This window comes from Desarmillaria tabescens (assembly GCF_030435595.1).
Source record: "Desarmillaria tabescens strain CCBAS 213 chromosome Unknown EV420scaffold_162, whole genome shotgun sequence".
NCBI lineage: Eukaryota > Fungi > Basidiomycota > Agaricomycetes > Agaricales > Physalacriaceae > Desarmillaria > Desarmillaria tabescens.
The window spans coordinates 47471-74395 of NW_026848461.1; the positions used below are offsets into that span (position 1 = coordinate 47471).

At 48.9% G+C, this 26925-nt stretch overlaps 16 protein-coding genes across 16 annotated transcripts; 7 read left to right on the top strand and 9 right to left on the bottom strand.

Annotated features, from left to right (window-relative positions):
* Positions 1 to 2095: 2095 nt before the first annotated feature.
* Positions 2096 to 3005, bottom strand: EV420DRAFT_1653477 (uncharacterized protein; the record flags this gene model as incomplete). The annotated part of the gene is made up of 5 exons (XM_060478753.1): positions 2096 to 2432; positions 2501 to 2710; positions 2764 to 2784; positions 2837 to 2875; positions 2932 to 3005. The coding sequence occupies 5 exons, from the start codon at positions 3003 to 3005 to the stop codon at positions 2096 to 2098; spliced, it is 681 nt and encodes a 226-aa protein (XP_060321886.1).
* A 182-nt stretch (positions 3006 to 3187) lies between these two features.
* On the top strand, positions 3188 to 4290 carry EV420DRAFT_1488243 (uncharacterized protein; the record flags this gene model as incomplete). Its single annotated transcript, XM_060470598.1, has 4 exons — positions 3188 to 3245; positions 3302 to 3539; positions 3588 to 4150; positions 4214 to 4290. 4 exons carry the CDS (start codon positions 3188 to 3190, stop codon positions 4288 to 4290), a joined length of 936 nt encoding a protein of 311 aa, XP_060321887.1.
* Positions 4291 to 4655: 365 nt separating this feature from the next.
* Positions 4656 to 4874, bottom strand: EV420DRAFT_1232332 (uncharacterized protein; the record flags this gene model as incomplete). Its single annotated transcript, XM_060466549.1, has 1 exon — positions 4656 to 4874. A coding segment is annotated over one exon (219 nt), but the record flags the coding sequence as incomplete, so codon positions are not given.
* Positions 4875 to 4998: 124 nt separating this feature from the next.
* On the bottom strand, positions 4999 to 5199 carry EV420DRAFT_1233050 (uncharacterized protein; the record flags this gene model as incomplete). Its single annotated transcript, XM_060466555.1, has 1 exon — positions 4999 to 5199. A coding segment is annotated over one exon (201 nt), but the record flags the coding sequence as incomplete, so codon positions are not given.
* A 525-nt stretch (positions 5200 to 5724) lies between these two features.
* On the bottom strand, positions 5725 to 6135 carry EV420DRAFT_1233128 (uncharacterized protein; the record flags this gene model as incomplete). The annotated part of the gene is made up of 1 exon (XM_060466556.1): positions 5725 to 6135. A coding segment is annotated over one exon (411 nt), but the record flags the coding sequence as incomplete, so codon positions are not given.
* A 510-nt stretch (positions 6136 to 6645) lies between these two features.
* EV420DRAFT_1227317 (uncharacterized protein) lies at positions 6646 to 6864 on the bottom strand (the record flags this gene model as incomplete). Its single annotated transcript, XM_060466514.1, has 1 exon — positions 6646 to 6864. A coding segment is annotated over one exon (219 nt), but the record flags the coding sequence as incomplete, so codon positions are not given.
* Positions 6865 to 7097: 233 nt separating this feature from the next.
* Positions 7098 to 8304, bottom strand: EV420DRAFT_1623662 (uncharacterized protein; the record flags this gene model as incomplete). The annotated part of the gene is made up of 2 exons (XM_060475957.1): positions 7098 to 7141; positions 7359 to 8304. 2 exons carry the CDS (start codon positions 8302 to 8304, stop codon positions 7098 to 7100), a joined length of 990 nt encoding a protein of 329 aa, XP_060321892.1.
* A 126-nt stretch (positions 8305 to 8430) lies between these two features.
* EV420DRAFT_1281993 (uncharacterized protein) lies at positions 8431 to 8766 on the bottom strand (the record flags this gene model as incomplete). Its single annotated transcript, XM_060468287.1, has 1 exon — positions 8431 to 8766. A coding segment is annotated over one exon (336 nt), but the record flags the coding sequence as incomplete, so codon positions are not given.
* A 1-nt stretch (position 8767) lies between these two features.
* Positions 8768 to 9588, bottom strand: EV420DRAFT_1623663 (uncharacterized protein; the record flags this gene model as incomplete). Its single annotated transcript, XM_060475958.1, has 3 exons — positions 8768 to 8796; positions 8841 to 9255; positions 9325 to 9588. The coding sequence occupies 3 exons, from the start codon at positions 9586 to 9588 to the stop codon at positions 8768 to 8770; spliced, it is 708 nt and encodes a 235-aa protein (XP_060321894.1).
* Positions 9589 to 11992: 2404 nt separating this feature from the next.
* On the top strand, positions 11993 to 13184 carry EV420DRAFT_1343692 (uncharacterized protein). The gene is made up of 2 exons (XM_060468953.1): positions 11993 to 13109; positions 13166 to 13184. Exons 1-2 carry the CDS (start codon positions 12234 to 12236, stop codon positions 13178 to 13180), a joined length of 891 nt encoding a protein of 296 aa, XP_060321895.1. The 5' UTR covers positions 11993 to 12233; the 3' UTR covers positions 13181 to 13184.
* Positions 13185 to 15352, bottom strand: EV420DRAFT_1594553 (uncharacterized protein). Its single transcript, XM_060474960.1, has 4 exons — positions 15206 to 15352; positions 13898 to 15154; positions 13700 to 13844; positions 13185 to 13647 (listed from the first exon to the last, which is right to left on the bottom strand). Exons 1-4 carry the CDS (start codon positions 15218 to 15220, stop codon positions 13301 to 13303), a joined length of 1764 nt encoding a protein of 587 aa, XP_060321896.1. The 5' UTR covers positions 15221 to 15352; the 3' UTR covers positions 13185 to 13300.
* A 1266-nt stretch (positions 15353 to 16618) lies between these two features.
* EV420DRAFT_1680023 (uncharacterized protein) lies at positions 16619 to 17431 on the top strand (the record flags this gene model as incomplete). Its single annotated transcript, XM_060479204.1, has 2 exons — positions 16619 to 16762; positions 16813 to 17431. The coding sequence occupies 2 exons, from the start codon at positions 16619 to 16621 to the stop codon at positions 17188 to 17190; spliced, it is 522 nt and encodes a 173-aa protein (XP_060321897.1). The 3' UTR covers positions 17191 to 17431.
* A 466-nt stretch (positions 17432 to 17897) lies between these two features.
* Positions 17898 to 19171, top strand: EV420DRAFT_348924 (uncharacterized protein). Its single transcript, XM_060481807.1, has 3 exons — positions 17898 to 18064; positions 18124 to 19022; positions 19075 to 19171. The coding sequence occupies exons 2-3, from the start codon at positions 18126 to 18128 to the stop codon at positions 19087 to 19089; spliced, it is 912 nt and encodes a 303-aa protein (XP_060321898.1). The 5' UTR covers positions 17898 to 18064; positions 18124 to 18125; the 3' UTR covers positions 19090 to 19171.
* Positions 19172 to 19922: 751 nt separating this feature from the next.
* On the top strand, positions 19923 to 21343 carry EV420DRAFT_1653483 (uncharacterized protein; the record flags this gene model as incomplete). The annotated part of the gene is made up of 5 exons (XM_060478754.1): positions 19923 to 20736; positions 20790 to 20806; positions 20854 to 21075; positions 21126 to 21249; positions 21297 to 21343. The coding sequence occupies 5 exons, from the start codon at positions 19923 to 19925 to the stop codon at positions 21341 to 21343; spliced, it is 1224 nt and encodes a 407-aa protein (XP_060321899.1).
* Positions 21344 to 21646: 303 nt separating this feature from the next.
* Positions 21647 to 23228, top strand: EV420DRAFT_348864 (uncharacterized protein). The gene is made up of 3 exons (XM_060481806.1): positions 21647 to 22554; positions 22605 to 22673; positions 22724 to 23228. Exons 1-3 carry the CDS (start codon positions 21801 to 21803, stop codon positions 22912 to 22914), a joined length of 1014 nt encoding a protein of 337 aa, XP_060321900.1. The 5' UTR covers positions 21647 to 21800; the 3' UTR covers positions 22915 to 23228.
* A 2665-nt stretch (positions 23229 to 25893) lies between these two features.
* EV420DRAFT_1623666 (uncharacterized protein) lies at positions 25894 to 26624 on the top strand (the record flags this gene model as incomplete). Its single annotated transcript, XM_060475959.1, is given in 4 exon segments — positions 25894 to 26308; positions 26328 to 26506; positions 26558 to 26569; positions 26598 to 26624. The coding sequence occupies 4 exon segments, from the start codon at positions 25894 to 25896 to the stop codon at positions 26622 to 26624; spliced, it is 633 nt and encodes a 210-aa protein (XP_060321901.1).
* Positions 26625 to 26925: the final 301 nt, after the last annotated feature.

The following is a 26925-nucleotide window of genomic DNA, read 5'->3' on the forward strand; positions in this document are numbered from 1 at the left end:
ACTCCCTCAATCATGAGAAGGGGGTGTCCCGCGAACAAGATCTTCTATGGTATGATGGGCGCATCTATGTACCGGTCGATCGCGAACTACGTGGACAGATCATAGCCCTTAAGCACGACCATGTCACGGCAGGACATCCAGGAATCGAAAAGACCAAGGAGTTGGTGCTTCGCGATTACTGGTGGCCGAGGATGCGTCGGGACATAGAAGCGTATGTGAAAGGGTGCGACGTCTGCCAACGAACCAAGGCAGATCGTCGTCCAAAAAAGGCTCCCCTACACCCTAACGAAGTTCCAGTTCGCCCATGGACACACATTTCCGTGGACATGATCACCAAGTTACCAGATTCAAAAGGCTTTGACTCAATCCTAGTAATAGTCGACCGCTTTTCCAAGACGATCATCCCTATCGCGTGCACCGAGGAGCTCACTTCCCTCGGCTTCGCCAAAATCCTGAGGGACTACGTCTATGTACCTTACGGCGTGATGCCGGAGAAGGTCATTTCAGACCGAGGCTCGGTCTTCGTCTCCAAGTTTATGAAGGAATTCTACACCCTCATTCACGTTGAGGGGAACCCTTCTACCGCGTATCACCCCCAGACAGACGGACAGACAGAGAGGGTCAACCAAGAAATTGAAAAATACCTAAAGATGTTCGTCAACGATCGACAGAGTGACTGGAGCGAATGGCTACCTCTAGCGGCCTTCACTCACAATAACCGTCAGCACTCAGCGACCGGGTACTCCCCGTATAAGATAGTCTTTGGGCGCGACGGACAGGTTATTACCACAGTACAAAAAATGACAGTAGTCCCAGCGGCGGCAAAATTGGTAACGGAGATCGAAAAGGCTCAGAAGGAAACAAGGATATCCCTGGAAAAAGCGGCCAAATCAATGAAGAAGGCTTATGACAAGCACAAGGATCAGGCAGCGGAATATCGACCGGGAGATAAGGTATGGCTAGACACTACCAACCTAAAACTCCCTCGCCCCACCAAGAAACTCGGAGATCGCCGTGTTGGCCCCTTCGTTATTATCTCGAAGAAAGGAGCCTCAGCTTACGAGCTCAAATTACCTATCCGTTGGAAGATCCACAACCGCTTCAACGAGTCGTTACTGACACCCTACGTGGCACCAGCCTTCTCCAATCAACCACGTCCCGAGAGACCACCTCCAGAATTAATCGACGAAGAGGAGGAATACGAAATCGAGGAAATAGTAGAGCAGCGGGACAAAGTGGTAGGCCGCGGACGAACTCGCCGCACCATTACCGAATATCTGGTAAAGTGGAGAGGATACCCAAGGGAAGAGAACTCCTGGGTAAAACGTTCGGATATGGCGAACGCAGAGGAACTCGTCAACGAGTACGAAGCCCACCTCCAAAGAATCCGTTGGGAGGTTGATAAACACGGAAAGACGGTCGGAAGAGACGACAAAATACCTCCGGAAGCTAAAACGCCATACCATGACCCGGACACCCCGTGCGTCACGGATGTCGAAACGGTGTACTCCTCCGAATGCACCAACCCAAGGCATTCGGATGTACAGTCCTCAATAGAAATACGAGAGATCACGGAGGAAGAGGCCAACGGAATACCCGTCATCAAAGAAACACCCAACGACGAAGACTCCGATTCCGACCTCGACAACTTACAGCGAGTCCATGAAAACTGGGACTTCGACAGCGAAGATGATGACAACGATGATTATAGTGTCTTATCTTTCTATAGCGAGTCGGCAACGAGTGGGGAGGAAAGTCAGGGCTCATTCGGGACGAACGAGTCTTGAGGAGGGGGTAATGTTACGATTATTCTTTTCTTTTTCTTTTTCTTTTCCTTTTCTTACGTGTTCACGCTTACTCTATGTTGCGATCTCGGTCGGACGTTGCTGCGGCACTATCTTTAGCCTACGCAACGTGTATTTAAGTAGAGCCTCAGCTGGTCTAAACCCCAGCTTCGGCTAAGGTTTATTCTACCTAACATCGAACTCCGTTCTTCGTGACTATTTGTCCCATCGACTTACGTCGCCTTTGACTTGCTGAGCGTCGTCTACCGAAGTGCGAGTAGCGACCTTAGTACGATCTAAGTCGATTTGAGTTAGTGGCTAACACCGCCGTCCTTGACAGGGACACACAAGACGTCTACGTTGATCGTGGTGGCGAGGAACGCAGCTACTCGAGGCCAGAACCTCTCAATCGTTACAATGGAAATCGATTTCGTCTCGTCGCTGACTGACAGCACGCTTTTCACGACTCTACCAGTGATGTAGAAGGAGACGGTTTTGCTCTCCGAGTGGCAGTTGCCGATGTGCCATCCTTTGGGTTTAGTGGGGTCTCGACCGACTGGGTTGAGTTGGAAGTCTTTGGGATCGGCCGTATAAATATTGTGCAAGCGTCCGTATGATGGCATGAGAATGTACAAGTTGAGGATACGTCTTTAGCACCGAAAACACAAAAAAAAAAGTGAGTCAACAACAACGAGAAGAATGGGTTAGATACGCACTTAATTTTCGTCAAATTACCCGGACAATGAGAGCGCATAGAAATCACAGGGACTGGACCCCTCACGCCACTAGACACGTCGATCACGGCACTTCCTACACCTTGGAGAATAGTCACTCCCACGGGCAACTGCACACCCGTTTCAGCAAAATTGACGACCGCTTTGGAGGGCGAGGGGGGAGGACTCTTGACGGCAGTTTCATCGGAGAGTCTGTCGGGGATGTAAGGGGGTACAACACTAACGATGCAGATGGGATTCCTTACGTGGAGACGTTGGACAAAGTACTGGACAGTAATCAGGGCAAGTAAAATGCGATCGAATGATATTAGAACGCACCTATTACTGTCCGTCTCGTTGGCCCCGACATCGTTTGAACTGTCGGATGCGAGGATTAGAACGATCATCAAGAAAGAGTGAGGAGAGAAGGTCACCGAGTCCTTTTAGAGGGACTACCACCCTGAGCCTCAGCGACTCTCTTTTCAGCAGTGGGCTTAGCTTTAGTCATGAGGAACTGGGATGAAAGGACAGGAGAGGGTTCGAAAAAATCTCGGGGTATAAATAACGCGATGAAATGTTACCCCGACCACGCCCGAAAAAAAGGAACAGCACCTACGCTGCTCCGCACTCATTCCGGTATCGCACAGCTTATAAAGAATCTTGTGCACCATCGCTTCCGAAGTCCGAACAATGCCTCTCAAGTTAGAAGTCGCCGATTGCGACCACCTCCAAAAATTATTGTCGTTTTGTGCAGGCGAGAGCATTATTTCTTCGCAGATAAAAAATGCAACTCACCTTACTTAGATGACATCCACAAAGCGCACCTCTTGGGCCAGAGAAACGCCGAAAATCGGGACATCCAGCTATGCTGCTTCGTCAATGTCATCAACATCGAAAAGTTATTCAGCGTTGATTCAACATCATCCAACGACAGAAAATATCTTGTGTGGAAGAATACCGGAGAAGAAGCAGTACTACATTTCCAGGGAATCGCGTCACAAATATGCGTGACCCCGTTCCGCCCGGATTCACCTGGACGAATGTGAGTTCTTGTAAACAGCGTTAACGCTATCTTACCACTCCTCACTAGAGCGCGTCCAGGAGTACTGCGTCAGTTTATCCAGGTGGTGTCGGATCCGGATGACAGCATCTTCCAAGAAGCGCGCGCCGCCGAGAAAGCGATTCAGAAGTTCATGTGGCAGTACGGCAGAAATCCAGATCATCTCGTATTACACGACAGTACATTCGGAGGAATCCCAGCCCTATATGCTGACAGTAAACTATTGACAGCACCGTCTCAGCCCGTAGGAACAACGATACCGATTCATGCCGACATGGAAGAGAAGAACGCCCTCACTCGACTTTGCCAAGATACTAGACATCGGTATACCGACGACAACGCAGTCAGTTACTTCGAATGGTATTGTCTAGATGACAATACTATGAGGCAAGAGTTACACTGTGTTTGGAAGCGCTATTACTTACCAAAATTCAACAGTCTTCAGCCTCGGGATAGTGGTCGCGCAATAAGAGCAGGGCACTTGGTCGACATCGGAGTCACCTTCAGACTGTTATTAGGGAAACGCGGAGACGTGAGGTTCATCTCAAAATTGGATAGCATTACCATCATCGACCGAAGCAGCGCCGATGTAAGTAACGACCGCCCACAAGGGGTTTTTGTTTTTATCCGTTTAACAATACCTGATGATGTCGCAGAAGTTGGCCGAAATGAAGAGAAATGCCAATATCACCGTACCACGAAGCAGCCCGAAGAAAAGAAAGATTGCAGCTGAGGTTATCAGTACCGATGTTTTATTCACAAGCGCAGCATAATAGACACAATATATATTATCTATTTGTTGACCTTCCGTCGTTTCTTCGCCGAATCGTTGGTAGCAGTACCTCTCCCCCTTTTGCGACTCGACACCCTGCCCGCACGGGTTTCATCCGTCCCAGGCCTGGCCTGAACGGTGCTATACCACTGATCTGCTTCTATTTGAAGGTCATGCAATCGCCGACTACTCACGTCCAGCTCTCCATCTTCGTCGCCCTCGATCCCGGTCATTAGAACGTCTCGGGGAGTCGGTCCATCTTTTCCTAGAGATTTGATGAACTGTTTCACGGCTTCTTGTTCTGCTTCTGTACCGTGAACAAGAATGGTTTGCTGACTGAGTATGTGCAGGCGTGTGTTTTCCAACCGCAAGTCTTGCGATGGTCTCACCTGGATTTTACCTTCCGGGAACCATCGAATGACGAGCAGACCGTCCAAAGATTTTACACGGGAGGCCATAACGTACGGGGCTTCTGTTCCAGTACAAGAAGAAATGTCAATAATAGCATGACTCAACGTCCTACCCTGAGACTTGTGAGCAGTCATAGCAAACGCCGGGGTGATAGGGACTTGCATCCGTTTGATTAAACACTTTTTCCCAGAATACTGGTCTGTAAAAGTTAAGTCCACCACATCTTGAAGCGCAACTGCCTGCCCATCTTCCAGTTTTGGGCAAGGCCGTGGATGTCATGTCATCAACTCTAATAACACACGACACAGCGTGTCTCAAACCAGCATCGTCTGTCCAATACCGAATCTTCTCAAGAGTGCCGGCAGCACCATTAACGATTCCACCATCCACGTCGTAGTTCTGCAAAAACATGACCGGCATACCGATCACCAAAGGTATTCTTCCAAGCCGATGACGAGTCTGCCCCGAATTCATGGCCCATAACCAATTCTGCAGATTTGTATCCGTCACGGTTTCACCACGATGCTTGTCGACAGCATAATACCAGTGCAAAGGCCTGCCCGTGTCTCGAGCAAAAGCCATCGCCGCTTCTTCATTAATAGCATCTTTGATAGCATTCTCATACACGATGACGGGGGCGCTCTTCCATGCCGGGTTCATCCAGTCCGGCATCACTCTGCCAACTGTCCGCTGCAACAAAGTCTCATAATTGTCCCCAGTACATTTCCCGACTCGTAATCGACTTAACAAGCTGACAAAGCTATCGTTCCCTTTCCCAGATTGGCGCATTATTTGATGCAGCATTACCACAGTATCTACGGAATACCACAATACTTTACCGATCATATTCATCTGCTGCAGATTTCCAGTGGACTGTGTATTTAATCGGGCATAAAGTCTCGTTTGACCGACAGGCGGCAGCTGGGCGAAATCCCCGGCGAAAATAACATTGACGCCTCCGAAAGGCTTGTCATTTTCCTTGGCGACCTGTAAAGCCTCGGATACATCATGCATCAATTTACACCCGATCATCGACACTTCGTCCACAAACAAATAATCAACGCCCTGCCACATCGTAATCAAGTCCGCTGTCGTTTTTGTTGGTTTACCACGACGAGGACGCTGTGACAACATCAGTAGAGCATGTAGAGTAGAACCCGCGATATTCTTAGCTGCGATGCCGGTAAAAGAGGACAGTCTAAACCGCCTCTCTTGTCTACGACGCGAGAAGAAGTCAGTCAATGCTTTGATAACAGTGGATTTCCCAGTCCCTCCTGGTCCTCCCAAAAACATCCTAAGCTGTTCTGGATGCTGCTGTAAACTATGTTCAGCTATGATCATGAATGCACGTCTTTGTTCTGTGTTAAGATTATATTCATTCGCGATGTCGTCGAGGTTCACATCCCAGTCCGGATCTCTCGCTTCGATGTCTTGCCGTATTTCTGTGGATGCCAAAGGAACTGAGCCATAGTCCCCAGGGGTTCGGAAGTCCTCTTCGGCCAGTTCTTCAGCGGAAGTTGAAGGTTGGCTTGTTTCCATCACTAATTGATTTTTACGATGCCAGTCGGAACGACGTTGCTCATATATCTTCTCCCAGATTCGCTCTTGAGGAGGTTCCAGGTCATCGACCATTTCGTATGCATCTGGAGGCAATTCAGCATGTTCAGCCGACCCAGACCCGCTTGTCGCGAATAAACCCGCATCCCTCAAGGATTTCAAACACTGCATGACAGCTTGTTCATGCCGCTCTACCTGTTGGGATTTTTTCAAGTCAATGGTGTCCAGGTGGTCCAAAATGTCTGCCTGTAAATCCTCTTCTCCAATAAAATCGTCATCTGCTTCCCGTTCTCGAACATGCGAAGATTCACTCTTAGCCCTGACTCTTCGCCGACGTTCCTCGAAGTGATCATCATGACTGTCACGACACTCGTGCAGTAATTGCATATTATTCATGCGAGCGACCCATTCTGGATGCACCAAACAAAAACTCGACAACGTTTCGGACCAACTTGCACCGGGGACTCGTAAATCGAACGCATGTTTCCATGGCTTAAAGAGCACAAGCATCAGCCAACAATATCTCTCGTAGATCACAGGTCGATCTCTGCATGGGAGAGCTTCTCCCCAAGGAACAGGTACAAGTCGTTTGTGAGGCGGCAGAAGTATCTGAACGTGAGTCTGATACTCTTTATGTCCGAGTTCGAATGGAACCTGGTCGTCTCTGTAGTCTTCACCGTCGTCCTCTTCTTCTTCTTCGGAATCATCGCATTCTTCACCCGATCGACTGGCTCCCCTTCTTAAACTGGCTTTAGTGACCTTCTGGACCTGGGAGATGTATTCCCAAACCAAGAGTTCAGCTAATCTAGGACCCCGCTGAATATAATCCTCAACCAAGGACGATCTTGCGACCAACAAGCCACCCGAATTAGTGGCAATATAGACGTCCTCATTTTCATCGGGGGTGAATGGTGTGTTGTCAACTTGACTAGAATGCTCTAACTTGCCAGATTCACCGCCGTCTTTGTACACTGGCGTCCGGTCCTGATTTTCTTCTATACCCTGTGCCGATTCATCCTCTGGGCGGGAAGCCATCAGCCGGTCAGTGCCTGCAGTAACACGACACTCCAGAGATGGATCCATAGCTTCAACGGCCCGCTCAAAATTGCTCCAATAGACGTTTCGGAAAGAATGGCTCGTATAATGATCTTGGTAACCCGATAAATACATGGCTACTTCTTGGCCTGATAGTTCTTGCTTCGACATCATAGAATATGCGCATCTTTGAAGCAAATGCTTGGTGCGGACGGTCACGCTATCCTCTTCAGGATCAAAGTCTCCCAGTTTTTTGATGGACAGTTCCAAGGCAGCATACGCGACATTGGCCTTTAGCTTGGACTTCGTGATGTAATCAGTAATGTAGTAGAGAACGGCTTTTGCAGAAGCGCCTGACCCTATAAATTTTATGTCCATGTTACAACGAATGCTGTGAATCATCGTCTCATTGAAATTATTGACCCAACCGTCTAGACGTCTCAGATGGATTTCCCCCGTATCAGTGTCTACAATGGTCTCCGGTCGACGCTTATCCCCTCCGAGCTCAAAGCGACATTCCAATGTAGTGCCCTTACAATACTTGTAGCAGGTGGCCAAGTGTTTGTGTAGTTGAGATTTCGCTACCAGATTCCTATAGTCCTGCTGCACAGCGTGATCTCGCAAGTGCTCTGGAACCGATTTTTGTATCCCGCGGACTGCACTAGGATGACATTTCGAGGAAGGAACTTTTACGCGTACGGGGGGAGCATCAGGCATGCAAGTAGAAATGGTATCGTCCAAAAATTCAACTAACTTGCGTCTGAAGTCGGCTTCACCATCCTTCATCAGACGCGCCTTAATTTCATCGGGGTTCAATCCGCCTTCCACCCATACCAGCATGTGACAATGAAGCGTCCCTCTTCCCTGTGCCTCGACACATCCATAGTATGCTCTCACTACACCCAAAGCGCCGCCTTCCATATCCTGCGAATCAGGATCGTAACCCAGAACCATACGAATGAAAGTTTTCATGTAAACCTCAAAGAATTTTGTTGCCACGAATGGATTTTTGGAGACGAGCAAACTCTGTCCGAAAAAATCTGACATCTGAGAAGGCAAGAGGTTGTCAACATTGATATCATCCCCAGCAAGGAAACGAACCACAGGATTAAATACGTCGGCTGGGTTGATGGTAATGTAGAAACTGGGCATGCCTTTCTCAAACATAAGACCTCGGATTTCATTACGCATCCCGACTTTGGAGGAGGATGAAGCAGCTACATGGGATGTCACAGCCCTCACCTCATTCATCAAAGACAAGGCCCACTTCTCTTCTTCAGAATACGGGGTTTTATAATCTCCGCGGGATATCCTCTCAATGACAACATGGATAGCCTCAGGAGAGACAGTGGCAAAATGAGAAGCGACCGAGGGAAATGTTTTATGCTTCACTTTTAATCCGGTATGTAACAACATAGAACGGCGTTGAAGCATATTAAAAACGGAAAAAAGGAAGGAATGATGCTCTTGGAACCGGCGATCTCGAAGGCGGAACAGATGTTTGGCACCCCTCTCAAAGGAAACAAGGCGCGTGCGAGCGCTATCTTCCAGACCACCAACACCATAAGGAAACAGGCTCGGATACATCATCGGCAGCAACGCTGGGTTGTTAAACTCATTGCATGGCTCTGGATCATGGGGAATGCGTATATAACCCTGACCATTTTTCTTGACATGGTTGAATGCCGCGAGTTTAAGATCAGCATATGACGCATCACCATCCACGTCGGAGATAACGACGTTTTGGAAGGGTACTTCCTTGTCTGGAAGAACAGTATTCGATTCACTCTCGTCCTCCTGAACCTGAAACTCGTCTAGATCGATGTTATCATAGCGGGACGTGGATTCTAAGGTAGCTTTTGAGGGAATTACATGCTGAATATGAATAGGCAAGACGGGATTCTGATCGAGTTGCTGGAGAACCTCTTCGTTGAAACGAATGCTTTTGTAAAGCGGATTGTGGTCTCTCAGCCATGATAGCGCTCAACGAACTCTCTTGCCGCAGACCCAGAGGGGCTTGGCTTTATCATGTAGCCATTCCTTTGAAGGTAAATGAGCCCCGACAAATATAACGCACACCGGCGAAGTTATATCCTCAAGACTAGGAGGTAACATCTCTGCAATAGCGCCGGGACACTGAGGGTACACGATCATGTGTCCAACAGTACCTCGCTGCCTGAGATGTTTTTTTGATTGCGTATCAGAATCGTCCTTGAGCTGCACCACCATACATTTGGTACGACACAAAGCCACCATAGACTCTTCGATGATGGTCAACGAAGACAATTCTTCTGGCACAGGTCCTAAATAATTCATGTTAGCCAATGACAAAGCCGGCATTTTACCTTTCTTCAAAGCACTCTTGCAGGATTTGCACAGTGAAATGTTAGGTTCACCTGTATCGACACCAATAACACCTGCCGGGTGTAACAGTGCCCCACCCCACAAGTCAGTGTGCTGGGGCTTCGGAGTATCTCCTAAATCGTGCTTCGGTGTTAGGAGATTGAGATCGACATCAGACAAGGGTTGAAGGTGCCGATGCACACAGAAGTGTTCTTCACCGCAAGAGGCACAGGTGAATTGGGCTAAAGCTTCCGAGCTCGTACGTTCTTGAAACAATCGAACAATCTTTTCTTTCAAATCCCTCGGCGGTGTTCGGGGCCAACTATCCCTTATTTCGCGAATCCTATCCTCTTTTTGTCGGAGTAAGCGATGTTTCAATTCAGCTCGCAAAGCTCGACACTGTCCATTTATATAGTCTTGGGAGTGCTTGTCATCCCACATACCAACAGCATCACGGACTAGCTTTTCCTTACCCTTCTCAAGTCTATTGATATAGTGTTGCAGTTCCGTCCTAAGTTGACCGACGGAGGATTTGGGCTCAAAAGGTAATCTGAGAATGGATAACACTCGTCGCAGAGTACGCAAACTGCCCTTGTATCGTAGAACACGCAAGAGCTGGGTCTGGTAAGACATGTCTGGATAGGAGGGTAACTCAGAAGCCTGCGAACTGGAGTTTGGAGAAACATGAGTGCACAAACCCGAGAGCAAATGTTCGAGAATGACCTGCCTCAGTTCATCGACCTTTAGCGACGGAGAGACGTCTAGACCATGAGAATGACACAGAGAAGATAATGTGGAATGGTGTACAGAATCCAATGAATGTATCAGGCGAACAATAGTCTCAGAGACCGACGCCTGGCACCAATATAACATGTGACGCAAGAATTCTTCTTTGGACATTGCAACGTCGGACACGCCAGGTCGAAAAACTTTTGACAAAAGACACCGCGACTGGACACAGTCAGAACTATCTTGCGACATATACGACATCACTATATCGACAATATCAGTCACAAAAGCCTGTGGAGAGGAATAATGTTGGGCCAATACTGCACAGGCCGGAAAGGATTGAGCGCTTTCCCCAAGCATACAGGAACCAGTCACAAGATGAGAGGCATAAGCCACCCGACACTCATCCATAGACAGGCCATCCGACTCGATGCCATGAGAAGCCAGGGCTTCATGTAATAGACTCAATGTATTTACATATAGATGAGGTACACTGTCCAATAACCCGAAGAACAAGTCACGTAGATATCCTAAATGTGGGCGTTCTGCATACGGTATGCTGAGACCCAAAGCAAAAGCAGTGGCATAACATTCATCCACATCATCCTCAATGAAAGTAGTAATCGCTTCGTCGGGAAGTACAGTATCAATAGTCCACGTTGGAAGGTTGGTGACACCACTGCCGGAAATGGGGCAAGATGTCACGACATTAGGGGAAACGGAGGGGGAGACTGGAACAATAAGGTAAACACTTCAAACGGGAGAGAGGAAAGTAAACTTACCCGGTAAAACGCCAACCCCTCCGATAAATGTACCCCTGCGGAGCATAGTGTCCGATTCGAAAGAATCTAGTCAAAGACATCGATAAGGCAGCGTTACAAATACTGGACACAACAGACCATGGAGAAAGCGACAGGGTTCTGCGTGGAGTTCAGAATGTAGCCAGATACATAGTAAGGAAACGCACGATGATCGTGGACACCAGATGGGAGCAACTCCCTAAGAAAAGTATACCAATCGGAGCCCAAGCAGATATCCTCGGACAATTCTTCGGAGATAATAAACTCAACGAAGGTGCCCCCACAATTGACCCCATGCTCGTAGGCGGCAACGAAAAAACCACGCCGAGGGGCCAGAGGAAGATTCCACGACCGAAGAAGACGAGCGGATAAAATTGACTGAGAACGGCGAGAGAGACGAACGGAGTCGAGTATAACCCCATTCACATTAACACGGCACATATGAAGAGGGCACCGACGCGACGAGACAAAAAGAAGGACAGGGTCCAGATTGTGAGACGGAAACGCACGCCACAGAGCGACCTCAAGGCAGGCAACCAATCACAGCACCTCCACAAAGAATCGGCCGAACAAACCCGCTGAAAGCGTGATAGTAACAGGAGGTCACATGTAAACAGTGACAAGCGGTGACTGTGCCACCCTGAAATTCTGACTTAAACGGAAATTTTGAAGCGCTGGGCCGTGGATTTCTTCCACAAATAGAAATTTTTATGACATCGGACTTCGGGTTAAACTCAAAACTCGGCTACCACCATCCCTCTATAAGACCTACTACTAACGTAGCAGGAATTCCTGCACGTATAAAGAGGTAGAGAAGTTGCGATTTTGCGCTACCGAACAAATTCCCCCCACTACGTCTTTCGATCGCCTCACAGAATATACATCGCTTCCGAATCCTGTTTCTTTCTATTCAAGTTCGAGCTGCTCTTTCAGTCCTGGTTGACTCTTCTCGCTGATTAGAACCACGAAGGTACATGTGCACTTCGTGCTGCTCTCATATCACTAATCCCCGCATTTACTAGCACCGAAATGGCTCAAGTCACTGCATCCTACCCGTTCAACGACCCGGATCATACCTCTGACCTCACTCTACTGTCGTCAGACAATGTCCTTTTCCACATCCACATATCTCTCCTTGCATTTGCTTCTGAACCCTTCTTTCGTACTGCGTTGACGATTTCGCAACCGCAAGGACAGCCTGTCCCAATGGTCAAAGACAGCGAGACCCTTGATACGATGCTCCGCTTCTGCTATCCCGGTGCAGACCCGTCTTTCAAGAGTCTTGCAGAGCTCCATCGCATCGCTGACCTCATGGTGGGAAAATTTGCCATGGAGGAGGTATCAATGAGGGCCCGGGCCCAAATTCGTAAATTCGTAAATGCAGAGCCTTTGCTTGTGTTTGTCGTTGCATATACCCTCAATTGGATTGACGAGGCTATGGAGGCTGCAGACATCGTGCTCAACGGTCCTCTGTTTAAGTATGCCAGTCCCGAGGATATTCCGGAGCTAGATATCCTTCCTTCTCCACGAATTCTGTATCGTCTCTTCAGATACTATGCCACTCGTCGCGATGCGGTATACAATGCTTCTAATGGTTACCATTTTGACATATTTGACTACATCGAAAAAGCGCCATGTAAAACCCATGACATCTTACCTTCTCACCCGGAAGATACCTCGATGCCGATGAAAAGCTGGTTCATAGATTACTGTACCAAGCTCAGGGAGGAGCTGTATCGCCATCCCTCGTTGGAAACTCTTTGTACGTGTGACAGTTATGCTCATGCAAGTGCTCTACAAACCGCAAAGACCTGCCCTGATTGCGCGAAGGGTCACTTGCACATTGTTTTTGATTATTATATTCCTACAACGGTTCATGCGCAAATTGAGAATGCACTGTCAATGGTGAGTCTTTTCTTGACAGAAATCTGATCAATTCTTAAGCGTATCAATGTGAACAGAAATTTCAACTATGAGAAATGAACGACTGCAATTGAATATGATTTGTGATAGTTCGCCAAAGCCTATGTACAATGAAGACATTTACTCTGATGCAATAAATTTTTTTTTCCCTTTGATATCTTTTTCATTTCAGCTCAGGCTCGAAGGACATCCATCTGCAGAGCAACGCATTGAAAAGACTCCCGTATTCGACTAAGTTCCGGCAATCGAACATAGACCAACTCGCCTTTCAGACTTCGTGCCTCCTTGACGAGCTTGTCCCAGGAGCTTGCAGACACTTCGAGGTCCTTGAAGTCCAACGACGACTTCACTGTGATCGTCATGGGGGCAGTCGCGTAGTCCAGGACAATGACGGGAGGATAATCCTGCCTTACATGCTGGGCTTGCTCCTTGATCGAATGCGCGTTGTCGTATATATCGCAAAGTTTCATCCCCTCCAGAAAATGCTCGTCTCTGCTGGTGATATGCATCATGTATCCATCTGCACGAAATTATGACCAATCTCAGCACCAGACATGCAAGAAGATACCTACTGGTGCGCATATCTCGGAGTTTTTTACAAAATTTTTTGTGTTCAGGCCACATTGCCTTTTGACATTCGCGGCTGCAGTAAGAGTAGTAGAGACATCCAGAACACAGCTGCAAGGGCTTTTCTCTATTTGTGAAACGACGAGGGCACTTTGAAATCAACTGTGAACAAGCACGGAAGTTAAAACAAGAGCTACACATACGTTCTGTCTAGCACAAGAGTCGTTATCGCAACCTTGGCCGATAAAGGTAGCCCTAAATAACATTCGCGCAACGACTTGCTCCTTGAGTCTCGTCCAGGCTTGGCGGAAGGAATCATCAGCGTGCGAGAGATTTTCTTCAAGACTTGCACTCGCAATTTTATCCATCCCTTTTTTGCAAGCAACGATGATAGAACGTTGTACGAGGAAAGTGTAGACAACGTCGCAAAGTTCAGTGAGCAATGCGATAAGGGTCGTATTTCCGTAAGAATCCAAGGACAAAGCAAACGGAAGAGATTTGAGAATTAGCTCTAGTAGATGTCGCTCTATCGCTTGCAATAACCATCGGTAACCTTTCGTGAAGCATACTTTGAGAAGATAAGCGCAGCAGATATAGATATTCCCCTCCAGTCCCTTCATGACTTCGAGAGATGGACGTGGTCTATCGCGTCGCAATTCCGCCGTGATTCGCGACATTAGGCGGCATATCCAAAAGACGGAGTGATGGATGAGAAAATGCCGAGCGAAGCACTCTGAATGTATAGTGGTGAAGTACATGATATTCAGGCATTGTGTAAGCGCGTAGCTCGACGGATCTAATGTCTGGGTGCGAGATACGATGCCCTCGAACAGGTGGATGATCCTTTCAGAGGGCATCTTCTGCATGAGATAAACCATAGCAGGAATCGGATCATCACCGACGGGCTTGCAGAAGGAGGACATAAGATTGAATGATCTGGCCTGAAAGGAGAGGTCTTCGCTGACCGCTATGAGGCATATCACGGTATTCGTGAGGGAGAGAATGAATTCAGGTGTTTCGATCATCAATGACCACCACTGTGATTTGCGAGACAGGACAAGTAATAAGGATAAGATCGCGTCCACCATGGTAAACCAAGTTTCGATTTCATAAAGCGATGGTAGTAAGGACGGCGAAACATCGACAACGTGGATATCAAGGAATACAGTGATGTAGCGGCATAGATCTGGCCATAGTCGGGAAACAAGTGCAATGCTACATGCATCCTCTGGCTCGAGATGGGATATGGCACTTTTCAGGCTGACAAGACATGTATGAATGGTGGTCATGTTGTCATCCTGCCATTCTTGGAATAAGGGATCGGCGGGCGTCGTCGGGATGGGAGTAGTGAGAAGATGCTGACGAATCGATTTCACTATGACGGGAAACAGCGTTACATTCTTCGTGGTGTCTTGAGACAGCGCCAAAAGAGCTGGAAGAGATCCGTTTATAGCTTCTTTCTAGTAAGATGGTTAGGTAAGAGTCGCAAGACGATAAGTTCAGTTGCATACCTTATATCTCTCCATCTCTATTGGAGCACGGTCTTCGCGGGACACAGGCACTGCTCAAAAGGATGAATCGAGGGATAAGGACAAGTAAAAGGCGTGTTTGCCCCTGTATACCTGCCAGGTCATTGAGGAACCGCTTGCTTCTTTCGGATTCGCAGGCTGCTCCAGCGACGATTATAGACATAATACATCCGCCCTGAGTGATTTCCCAGGGAAAATGCCTATTGACCTTCGAAGGGACAGCGTAAATCAGTGATCTGCAATGGACGCATCTTGCAGGCACTTCACACGCTACCTACTGCCTCAATTGCAGCCAGAATACCTCACCGCGTCATCTCCGCACGCATCGAGGGCTTCAAAACGCGCCCCTGGATAAGGCACAAAAATGCGCTCTTGGAGAGCTACATCGTTATACAAGAACAAAAGAGAAGTCCGGTTCTTGAAGCCTGAAGACTTGATCCTGCCAGTAGGATGCTGAAACGGAAGTTATTATGGAACGCGAAACGTCATGCCAAGGGATCCCCTCTCAGATGTACTTCCTAGAGAGTACTGTGAACAGTAAGGAGTCATTATTGGATTTGTCGTACATGCTCCGATAGAGAGAAGTGGAGAGGGTTTCCTGAGGCTCTAAACAACGATGCCAAAACTCTTGCCCAGGAAAAAGGAGAGGATGGGCAAGCTCATTACGTTCAGCACCGTGACTTCCAAGGGCGTGTTTCTAGCCAGTACGATTATATAGAGTGGTGAAAACCTTCCTGTATGAGGTACATATAAGGACGCGAGAGAACAGAATACGTTGGAAGAACTCCTTGTTAATCTAGTAAGTTGTTAATCCTGATGTTATTGAGAAATGAGGACGTGAGAGTGGGTTTCCAGGTGATTTCGGCAGCCCTATAGTGACTTTGTAGTGCCTGCTGGCGGCGGTTGGTGCCAGAGGTCATCGGAAGCTTCTCGAGCTTTTCGTCGTCGTAAACAGCAGTCCGACCATCATTCTGTTCTGGAGGAATGGAGGAAGGAATTTCAGAACGCCACGCGAGTCAAGGAAGGCGAGACCACGTGCGGTGGACCCGAGATCCACGTGCTCGATCGCGCCACGGTCTCGACCTGGATTTTTCTTTCATCTTCAACCTTGACTGGGTACCTTCTGCCCCCCCCCCTTTCTCTCTAGGTAACCAGGGTATAGTGATACTGATAGAACAATTGCTGATGCTTATATGTATCAGGGCCCCGTATAACCTCCCAAGGTTCTCATTTTTGTCATTTCCCCTTTTTAAGTATGTGCTGCCTTGTTCGAAGGTGTATGACTCAACCTCTGTCTAGCAATGAGTGTATACAAAACTACAACCCAGACTACTTCATATCCCTTTTGATGGCGCAGACTCTACCTCAGATCTAAGCTTGGTTTCGTCGGACGGGATGAAGTTCTTTATTCATGAAGCTATCCTCTCCTATGTTTCGCAGTTTTTCAAAGACATGTTCACACTGCCCCAAGCTACTCCCGGAGAGTCCTCCATTTCGATGGCTGAGGATAGCAAAACCGTCGACAAAATCCTTCGTTCTGTTATCCCGTCAATGACTCTACCTTCGACAGTTTGACAGAACTTTCTCAGGTCGTTATGGTTATGATAAAAAAATTCCTCATGGATGATGTTGCTAAGAAGGCTCGGGATCAACTCCTCTCGCACACGGAATCAGAGCCGTTGCGCGTCTTCGCTATCGTCTACGCCATCCAATGGAGCCGAGAGGCCAATGATGCGGCAAATGCGGCCCTGGCGGTCGGCAGCACCATATTCTATGTATACAACATACCGGAACTTGATTTTGTTCCTGGAACAGTTCTCTACGACCTCTTCGAAGTTCAGGACAGACGTCACCAGTCTCTACAGGATTCTGCAAATCCAGAGACTTATTCGCACGCCTTCAGGACTATTTTTCTGGTCGTTGCAACATACACGATGTCCCTTCTCGTCGATTATCCGGTCTGTTGAACAAGAAGTGGTTCATTGACTACTGCGCCACTCTTGAACTGGCATTTCGACCGTGTGCGTCTTACGATACCTTGGACTTAGATCAGCCTAGAGCTCGAACACGCGCTCTTTGAACCGTCCTTGAGTGTCGCTATTGTTCTGAAGGATATGTCTCAAAGGTAATCTTTGACGTATTTATACCCGAAGGAAGGAAGGAAGTAGATTTTATTGTCATTGATCGACTGAAGAGCGATCTAAATGATTTGGTGAGGTTTCTTACCTGCGCAGAAACAAGAATGCTCACAGATCCAATCCCAGACATTCCAGCTGTAGGTGATTACCACTTTCCGATGTAAAGACTTGGCTATGCTTGACGGTGTATTTTGGCTGCTCGATTCATAGATGTCTCTTTCTGAAATCCTCACGAAGGAAGAAAGGAGCACCGACTTTTTGACTGACTGGCTTTTGGTTTTGGTTAGAGTGGTCTACTGTCTTTTGTGTTGCTTATCGCCTGCAAGTAATGCATACAAAGAATTTTAAGTGCTCAACTTTGTGTTCGACATCTCCTCGATCATTCAGTGTATTCCACTCCACCCAGATGTTATAAATCCAGGTGTCGAAAACAATCTTCCAGACAATAAAAATCGAATCAAATGCAAACATTGTGGCTCGGAGTGACGTAAGAGGTTCACCGATACCCAGGGACGCGTCACCCGCGTTCTGTGGCACCGTGGCTTCTTCCTTTTCCTCCATCATCACCTACTTAAGTGATCACGGAAGCAAATCACTTCAACTGTGCTGGCTAGGATACAGTATTACTGATAAGCGCCCTTCATTCTTATCAGTTTCGTCTGTTTCAAGGTGTACTTACAACAGATACTTTCAAAAGTGTTCAGTGCGTCTCTCAACTCTATCAGTTTCAACCTCAGAGCATTCTCTCATGTGTTTCGCAAGGAATGGACTATGATGACCAACCCCCGCCTCGGGAGTCCATAGCGTCCTATCCATTCGACAGCTCTGATGTCACCTCTGACATTGTGCTGCTGTCGTCCGATAAAATCCACTTTTACTGCCACAAAGTCATCCTCTCCCTCTCCTCCCCCTACTTTAAAGAAAAGTTCACTATACCCTCAGGGTACGTCGATGCGGCCCCCATCCTATTCATGAGCGAAGACAGCAAAGTCCTCGACAAAATCCTTCGCTTCTGCTATCCCGCCGTCGATCCCAAGTTCGAGAGTCTCTCCGAGTTTTATCAGGTCGTCACAGTTATGGTCAACAAGTTCTCCATGCGTAATGTTGCTAGACGGGCTCGGGGCGAATTGCGCAAGTATGCGAGATCTGAGCCCCTTCGGGTCTTCGCTATTGCATATGCCATGCAGTGGAACGAAGAAGCGGCGGAGGCTGCTGCATGCGTGCTCAACCGGCCTTTGTTAGCTCTCGACGATCAGGATATCCCTGAGCTCGATATTCTCCCATCACCTCGCGTCCTCTACCGTTTGTTCAAAACATATCGCACGCGGTTTGATGCCGTTCTTCAGGCAGCAAACAGGTGCGATGATGATGCCATACTCGGTGTGCTCAACGGAATTGCGTGTCCTGAGCACGACTCGTTTCCCGACCCTGAGGGCACGCCTACGAAGACGTGGTTCGTGAGGTATTGTACGTCAGTTCGGGAAACGTTGAGCCACGAGCCTTCGTTAGAGACGCTTTTCACCTGTGACGAATGGGCCCGACCGCTTGCCGAGCGTACAGCTTCTTCGTGCGGGCATTGCTCACAGCTCGACCTAGAAAGCTTGTTTCGCAATTGTATTCCCTATGTTTACTTGAGCAATATCAAAAAGGCTCTGAAGATGGTAGGCATCCGGGTGTTTGTTCCTGTCTCCTCACTGACTTCACTTTTTACAGAGATTCGAGCTGTAGCTTCTTCTGGGATTTACCGCTGGATTGATACCCTTTTCAATATGATTCAAATGACCGTGTTTCTTCCTTCTTGAGTAGGTTGGGAAACCCCTGAGCAACGCCAAGACCTTTGCTGCTCACTCTCATCCCGCTCTTCTCAGAGACTATCGCGAACTCTTTAGGTATGGAAAGGCAGCCTGCAGGACCGGTAATCACGCTAGGATTTACACGTACTATAGCAGCGTACATGAGCCTATTTTACCTCAGAGATGGTATGATATTTTCTGATTTTTTTTTTTCGGGTTGTTATTAACATTCTTCAGACATGAACGACAACTACGCTGCGGTCGTCCCTCATTCTTCTGATGATAAGTACCCCTTGTTTCGTCAGACAGAGTCGTCTTCCACACTGCCGACTTACGACCGGTCTGACCGTACAAAACAGAAGAAACTTCAAGGGTAATTTCTATTTTTTGCTTTGAACGACCAGAGCCTAGCGTAGCCTTGCTAGATAGCGTGACTTTGGAATAACTTATAGAATGTAACTATGAACGCTGACCGCCCTTTCATGATTGCCGGTTTTCAGCTAGAACGCTGTCTCTGAGGCATATTTAGGCATCCTGGCTGTTTGCAGAAATTCGCCGAGGCCGTAAGCTGACGGATTCTTGATTGGTGTCGTTATTTATAAATACAAAACACAGTACGTATGCCTTACATATCCTCTCATTCGGTGGATGGCGGTGGTCAGAAGAAAGAAAGACAAGATGAGTCAGCATATACGGCCTAGATCTGTACCACCATGACCGGATACCTTTGCTGTTTTGTACATCTCTCCTAGTCCCCATTTTACTGCCATGCGCATTGATGAACTCCCCCCAGAAACTATAGAGGAGATCTTGCTTCATGCGGATCCCACTACCATCGCCTCGCTATCCCAGTGCTCTCGCTTTTTCAACACCCTGATCAATCATGGCCCGGACCAGCACTTATGGCGGTGGCTCTACCTCATTCAGCCTCTCGATGACCCTAGGGAATGTGTATCCCTCAACGGTGACCCACAGAAGGATATTGACTGGAAGAGGGAACTCCAGAGATTCATTCGCGCCCGGACAGTGGTTAAGGACGTTAGCGTATGTCGGCCGGCTGAGCGATGTGCCATTCTGCGGACTATGATACATCTGATAGAGTACATACCGCCGCGGAAGTGGTCCTTTGTAGAGGGCGGTACATCAAAGAACCTGATTTGGATTCGGGATGTCCTCAGCGGTGGAACGTTTATCGACCCAGACACTATCACCTGGGTGTCCACTGATGCTGAAGAGATTCAATTACGCGACAAGTTGCATACGTACCTGGGGCTTACTTCTGCGGATCGTACACCGCGCGCACTAGTCGAGTCAAGGGCGTATGTGTACAGTTTTAGGAACTACTCGTGGGAGACAGATTTTGGGCCGTTCTTTGAGGATGGAAAGGTGAATTGGGAGCATCTTAGAATGGTACGACATGTACTGGCGATGCATGTACACGACGAAGAGACTACGCCTTTCCAAATGAGTTTGGAGTTTACCCAGATACAGATGGCGAGCTTGGCGGATACTAGAGACTGGGCGGGCATCGAGGGGATTTGGTGGTGTGGGTTTTGCTTTTGCGACCATTCAGATCTTACATGTATGTTTTTTCGGTTACTCTCACTCATCATGTTGGCTCAACATGTCCAATAGTATATAATTTGACGACAGTGAGTCACTTACCAGGTTGATTTACTCTATATTGACTTCCATCCAGACGGTGGATGGCTCTTTGGATGCTAGCCTCTTTGAAGATCCTGGCTTCACTGATGTCTTTCGTTCCGTGGAAGTAACCATCCGTATCTTGGAAGTCTCGCCGGATCCCAAGCACCCCAACTATCCACGTATATATTTTGGAGGTTCCATGGGACAGCATTCCATGTCCACGATGAGTGGATATGTGTATATGACGGACGACAACCAAGTCCGATGGCGTTTCGTGAGTCTCTTTCTTCGTTGTCTTGTTTGCGAATTTACGTGCTAGCTTAGCGGTCTGGAGAACAAGTAAACCCTATATGGAGTTCGGAAGGAATACAGGTGGGGGGGTTGCGGTCTCTGTATGGTGTTCTTGGAACCTGGACAACGACGTTTCATAATCCGAATGATCCAGTTGGTATGTTCTGTTTAATTTCTTGTGGAACAGTTCTGATGGTGAAGCAGGACCTTTTTGGCTTCGAAAGGCGATAGATCTGCCTCAGGAAGACTGAGTTGACCCTATACATACTCTTGTTGACCGTAAGGTACACGGGTGTCTCTAGTAATCTCAAAGCAGTTTATCGTTGTTAGTCTCATCGGTGGGATTCACATCTAGCTGAATAGCAGGTATTGGTTACGCAGCTGTAAATATGGGAGCAGGATCATCTCGTCCTACACAACTGATTAAAAATCTACCATCATTACCTCGAGGACGGGATGACTACAACTCTCTGGAATTCAAGTTCTTTGATTCAAAGTTCTGGATGTTTGTGGACCTGACAACGGATATCTATTTCTGTCAAGCCGTAGCAATGTTACCTCAACGTCTATGTATTCGCCGGGCCGTACATACCTTCAATGACCGTGAGAAAATCTTGACTGCCCTTTGCATCGTGTATTCACGGCGATAACAAGCTTGTCTTTGCACCACCACACCAAAGGCGATATCGACTCTGATACCCTGACAGCATGTCAGATCAGCCATCTCCGCCAGCAAAGCCCAAACCAGGCTCTTTACGCGACAGGATTGCGGCTTTCGAGAAGCCCTCAAATGTCTCGACACCAGGGCCTGCACCTGTTCCTCGACCGAGGCCTGGCGCAGTGTCGTGGAAACCCAGAGTACCATCTCCACCGTCGGTGCACCCTGGTGGTGACTCTTCAACTTTGGAGCGTAGGACAGGAGGGATGTCCGCCTCAGATGCGAAGGAAAGCATCGGTAAAGGTGGAAGTTTGAAGGAACGTATGGCGGCGCTCCAAGGACGAGGTGCATTTGGTGCGCCCCCGCCACCAGTTGCTCCCAAACCTGTTATCGAACGTCCCAAATGGAAGCCTCCCCCTCCTGTCGCGTCTCCTCCACCAGATGACCATCCAGAGAAGGACGACGTCACACGCAAGTCACCCGAGATTCCATCGAAATCCCCTGATTCTATTCCGGCCCAGCCGTCTCCTCCTATCGAAGGTGAGCCCGACGCGCCCGCTGTAGCCGTAGCTGTGCCAGAGCCCGAGGGACAAGCTGCAGATGAGGCTGACCCTGAGGATGAAGAGCGGCAACGACGAGCCACCATTGCAGCTAGGATGGCTCGATTGGGTGGCGCCCGCGTCGGAATGGGCCCGCCGGTATTTGGGAAGGTACCCGTCAAACCAAAGCCCAAAGCGGAACCTGTGGAAGAAGAGACGAAAGCTGTTGAAGGCGTATCGCCGCCGCCGCCTTCTGGCGATGACGGTATGTGCAATATGTGGTTTCTTTGACAATTTTTGACGTCGAATATCAAGAAGCGCTCAAGTCGGCGCCGACTTCTCCACCTCTCGGAGAAGGAGCGGGATCGAAGGCTCTGGATGTCGGTATGTGCACGTGTATCTAAATCATTTATTGTCTCTTACGAATTGGTTAGGGCAATCTGACGAGGGTAGAAGCTCTGAATCTCTCCCTACACCTCCTGATGCCGATGTATCATTCCCTCCCGTTGCTCGTACTCCCGCTTCAATGCCAGTTCCTGCTGGTCCCAGAAGGGTTGCCCCCTCCTCGTCGAAGACCCGCAAAATCACCAGCTCCACCGCCTGTCGAAGACAGGCAGAAAGATAGAGAGAGCCTCGCCAGCTTGGATATTACGTCACATCCTATCAGCGACTCAGAGAGTGTGCCTAAGGAGGTGTCACTGAGTGCTGTTGCTGAGCCGGAATTGTTCACTAAAGCTGCACGCTCGCGTACCGCGGATGAAGGGCTCATTTCTCCTCATGTTGATGAAGCTGATGTTGCGGACATCAGGGTATCTCCAGAGTCACCCTCGTATCAAGGCCGCATCGATCTACCGGAAGCGCCTACTGAATCTGGCCAGGGTCTCGAAAATATCCCTGATGTCCCTGTAGAGGAGCATATCTCTTCTGCCCCGGAGCCATCGGTCCCATCTGTCAAAGAGGAAGAGGAGGAGGATGAAGAGGCCAGACACAATCGTATCGCCGAAAGGATTGCCAAGATGGGTGGAGTCGATCCCTTTGCTCCTTCCCCACTCCAGAGGAGGTCGAGTACTACTTCGAGTGTTTCCGATGTTGTTGCGCCGCAATCGCCCACAATCCAGAGGCGCACGAGTGTTGGATCTGTTTCAAAGTCTCCGGACAGGAAGTTGAGTATTAGAAAGCCATCTATTGATGAGGTCCCGGTCGAAGAACAGTCTAGTTCCACCCCACCTCCACCGCGTCGTCGCAGTTCCCAGTTCAGCGAGAGGTCTCCAGTCTCGGGCATTGTTTCACCTCCTATTAGAACTCGCAGTGTCGATTCCGCAACATCAGGAGAGCAATTACATTCTGGTTTGAAGCGACGATCTCAGGATGGTAAATATTAAAGTTTTCCTCTCTCGTTTATCGATCGTAAAATGTGTAACAAATATTGATTTGATTCTTTTTGCTGTCTCGTAGACGCTATCATGGATGAACCAGAACCTAAATACCCTATCGGGATCACGGAAGTGCCGGAGTCGTTTGAAGAAGAGATTAGCGCGAGGGGTGCGGCTGCTGTCGAAGTGGAGAATCAAGCCGAGACGGATTTGGATACGGAACCAGTTGATGAAGATCAGGGAATATCAACCTATGATGGGAAAGCTTCGCCCGTTACTGAGGATCAGGATGAGATTAATGACGATAATGCCCGTCTGCCGCAGCAGTCCGCCTCCGGGCCTCCACCGCCATTACCTCCAAGTAGCACACGGCCGCCTATCCCGGCACCTGAGTCTGTTGCTGCTCTGCCACCACATTACCCACGAAGGCTTTCCATACAGCGCGTAGACGACAATGACGTCGTTGTTGTTTCGCCGAAACGCACATCGATTTCGCCGCCACTAGCATCCACCACAGAGGTTGAAGATGGTGCTATTTCTGTCGCGCCACCGCAGCGTGCCGTCCCTCCTCCGCCGCCTGTCGAGCATGATTCACCGATATCGCCAACATCGCCTTTGCAAATACCTCCCCCGCGATCTTTTTCTATCCTGCAGTCGCAAGCTGCGGAAGAGGATGATGAAACGACGCCTCTTCCTCATCCAGGTCCTTTCCATCGTTCCGTTCCTCCGCCGCCGCAACGGTCACCATCTCAATCAAGCGACCAATCTGAGGTAGAGACACCTTCAGCGTCTGCACACCCACATCCCCAACGTTCTATTCCTCCTGTTCCTGTACAAGAGGTGGAATCCGATCAAGAAGCAATACCGTTACCTCCGCCGCCTCCAAGGCGCCTGTCTCCTGCTTTAGAGGAGCAGCCCTTGATCATTCCTCCTCCGGTGAGACGGGAGTCGATTAAAATTCCTCCTGGTCTTGAAGTAAATCGGCGACCCCATAGCCCACCTATGCTGACTCCCACTGTTTCTGTCAGTGACCACTCTTCAGAACAAGAGATTTTGGACGAAGAAGAGGGTGGTAGGTCCAATGATTTTAATACCGATCTATCGAGCACTAATGAATTTGCGAATACATAGATCCAATTGATCCGATATTCCATAGCCCAAGCAGGCGCGCGTCGTACAACAATATTCAAGAGCAGACCGCGTCACATATACGAGAGCCTGCATCGCCGTCCGCTTCGGTAAGCTCCCATATACGAGAACCTGCGGCCACGGCGAAGATTCCGGTGCCGGCTGCAGCACCATCACCATCACCAGCACCCGCTGTTACAGAACCCGCACCGGCTGAAGAGCCTATTGAAGCGGAACCAGAACAAGAAAGACGACGGACAATTGCGGAACGGATGGCGAAACTGGGCGGGATCAAATTCGGTGCTGCGTCCATTCCAACCTCACGGCCTCCGAGGTCCCTCGAAGTTCAAGAGCATGGTGCTGAAGGAAGCTCGCAGGGAGAAGAAGAGCCACAATCCGCGGAAGAACTCGATGAAGAGGAGGAGGAACGAGCACGCAAGGAACGGATCGCTGCCAAATTAGCAAGTATGGGTGGAATGCGGATTGGAATGATGCCTTTAGGCGCTAGTGGCAAAGCACCAGTGCCGTCAGGTTCATCTCAAATACCTCCACATCCTCCAGTTCGAGCCCCTCCCATGCCTCGTGCACCACCACCGACCGAGACACAAGAGACTGATTCTGAGCAAGAGAGTCAGGCAACGTCAGACGATGTGGTCAAAGTGGAAGCAGAAGAAGAGAGCGATGCAGAAGAGGTTCAATACGAGGAAGCTGATGAAGTACCTGAGGAAATACCTCCTCCGCCTATTCCTACTCGCGAAGGCAGACGGATGTCTGTACAGCGTCAAATGTCGACAGACGTTCCGCCGGCTTCACCGCGAGTTGCAACACAATCACCGTCTCGCCCTCCTCCTCCTCCTGGTCGCCCCCCTGTGCCCATAGGGATTCCCCCACGACGAACTAGCGTCCAAACTGTGACATCCATTAAATCATCCCATGGTGATTCTAGTGTGGATCCGCATCTGACACACAAACCCCAGTATGACTTCGTCATGGTTGAAGAACCTGAGGCGCAAGATATTCCTCCAAAGCTTGTTACTCGACCTCCTCCTCCAACCGGAGCGCCTCCGCCGCCGCCGCCTTTCTCCGACAGCCTTCCTGCCCGAATGGAGCTGTCCGACAGCGTCTCGTCACAGTGGGAGCTCCCATCGATTCCGAGCTCTTCGCTCGAGTTTGGTTCCGGTGGAACCATGTCAGTGTCATGGACCGATAATGTAACAGAGACCACAACAGCTGTCCCTGCTCCTGCTCCTGCTCCTGCTCCTCCTGAGATCATTAAGCCCACAAAGAGCCAAGAGGATGCAGTTCTGACCTCAGAGGAGTTGATGGCTATCTGGGGTCGTATTGGCGTCCAAGTGTGTGAAGTGGCCACGTCGTTACATGATAAATCGAAGAGGGCGTTGATTGGCGATGGGACATATCATGGATTCATCGAAGCCGTTCTGCACGAGGTACCAGGTGCAGCACCGCCCGCCCCTCCATCGTATGGATATATCATATATATGCAATCGGGTTTCTTCGGTGCAAAAGAGGGCAGGAGAGATCATGCCTGGGGATGTTGTGTGGCTTTCTGACGCCAAGTTGAAAGGACATAAAGGTATTCAGACATACAGCCAGCATGTGGGTGTGAAGGAGCCGCTTGTTGGTATCATCAGCGAGTTCGAAGCGAAGAAGTTCAAGCTCAGAGTGTTCCAGGCAAACCAGCATGTCGGGCAACAGGTAACTCTTGCAAATCCACAGTTGGTTGTCACTTGTTAATGGTCGTTCTAGACAGTGGAGTCAGTAAGCTTACCGCTTGGAAGACTTGAAGAGCGGTGTTGTGAAGGTAGGTAAGTAGATAGAGTCAAGGTTACGTTTTCTGCTAATTCGTTCGGTTAGGTATTCCGGATTTTGGAGGCATAACCAACGAAAACAAAGTTGTATTGTCAATGTGGTTACATCACATGCATATTATAGCATTCATCATTTCTCAAAAAAGTTCGAGTCATATCCCTATCAGTTACGCAGATGTACAACGGGAAGGAGCTAAACATGGATACTATGGACGTCATTAGTTTAGGACAAAGAGGAGGACATCATATACTCACTTAGGCGGTAACAATACTCAGCTTGGATTCTATAATCATAACGCATTCAGC

Bases quoted from the DNA above. Each gene is read 5' to 3' on its own strand.
- EV420DRAFT_1343692 (XM_060468953.1), top strand. From the start codon at position 12,234: ATGGCTCAAGTCACTGCATCCTACCCGTTCAACGACCCGGATCATACC.
- EV420DRAFT_1594553 (XM_060474960.1), bottom strand. The intron at 13,845-13,897 runs GTATGTGTAGCT...TTGATTTCAAAG, and splicing joins ACTCTTGTGCTAGACAGAAC to TGCCCTCGTCGTTTCACAAA. The intron at 13,648-13,699 runs GTAGGTATCTTC...AATTTCGTGCAG, and splicing joins ACTCCGAGATATGCGCACCA to ATGGATACATGATGCATATC.
- EV420DRAFT_348924 (XM_060481807.1), top strand. From the start codon at position 18,126: ATGGACTATGATGACCAACCCCCGCCTCGGGAGTCCATAGCGTCCTAT.
- EV420DRAFT_348864 (XM_060481806.1), top strand. From the start codon at position 21,801: ATGTCAGATCAGCCATCTCCGCCAGCAAAGCCCAAACCAGGCTCTTTA. The intron at 22,555-22,604 runs GTATGTGCAATA...TCGAATATCAAG, and splicing joins GCCGCCTTCTGGCGATGACG to AAGCGCTCAAGTCGGCGCCG. The intron at 22,674-22,723 runs GTATGTGCACGT...CGAATTGGTTAG, and splicing joins ATCGAAGGCTCTGGATGTCG to GGCAATCTGACGAGGGTAGA.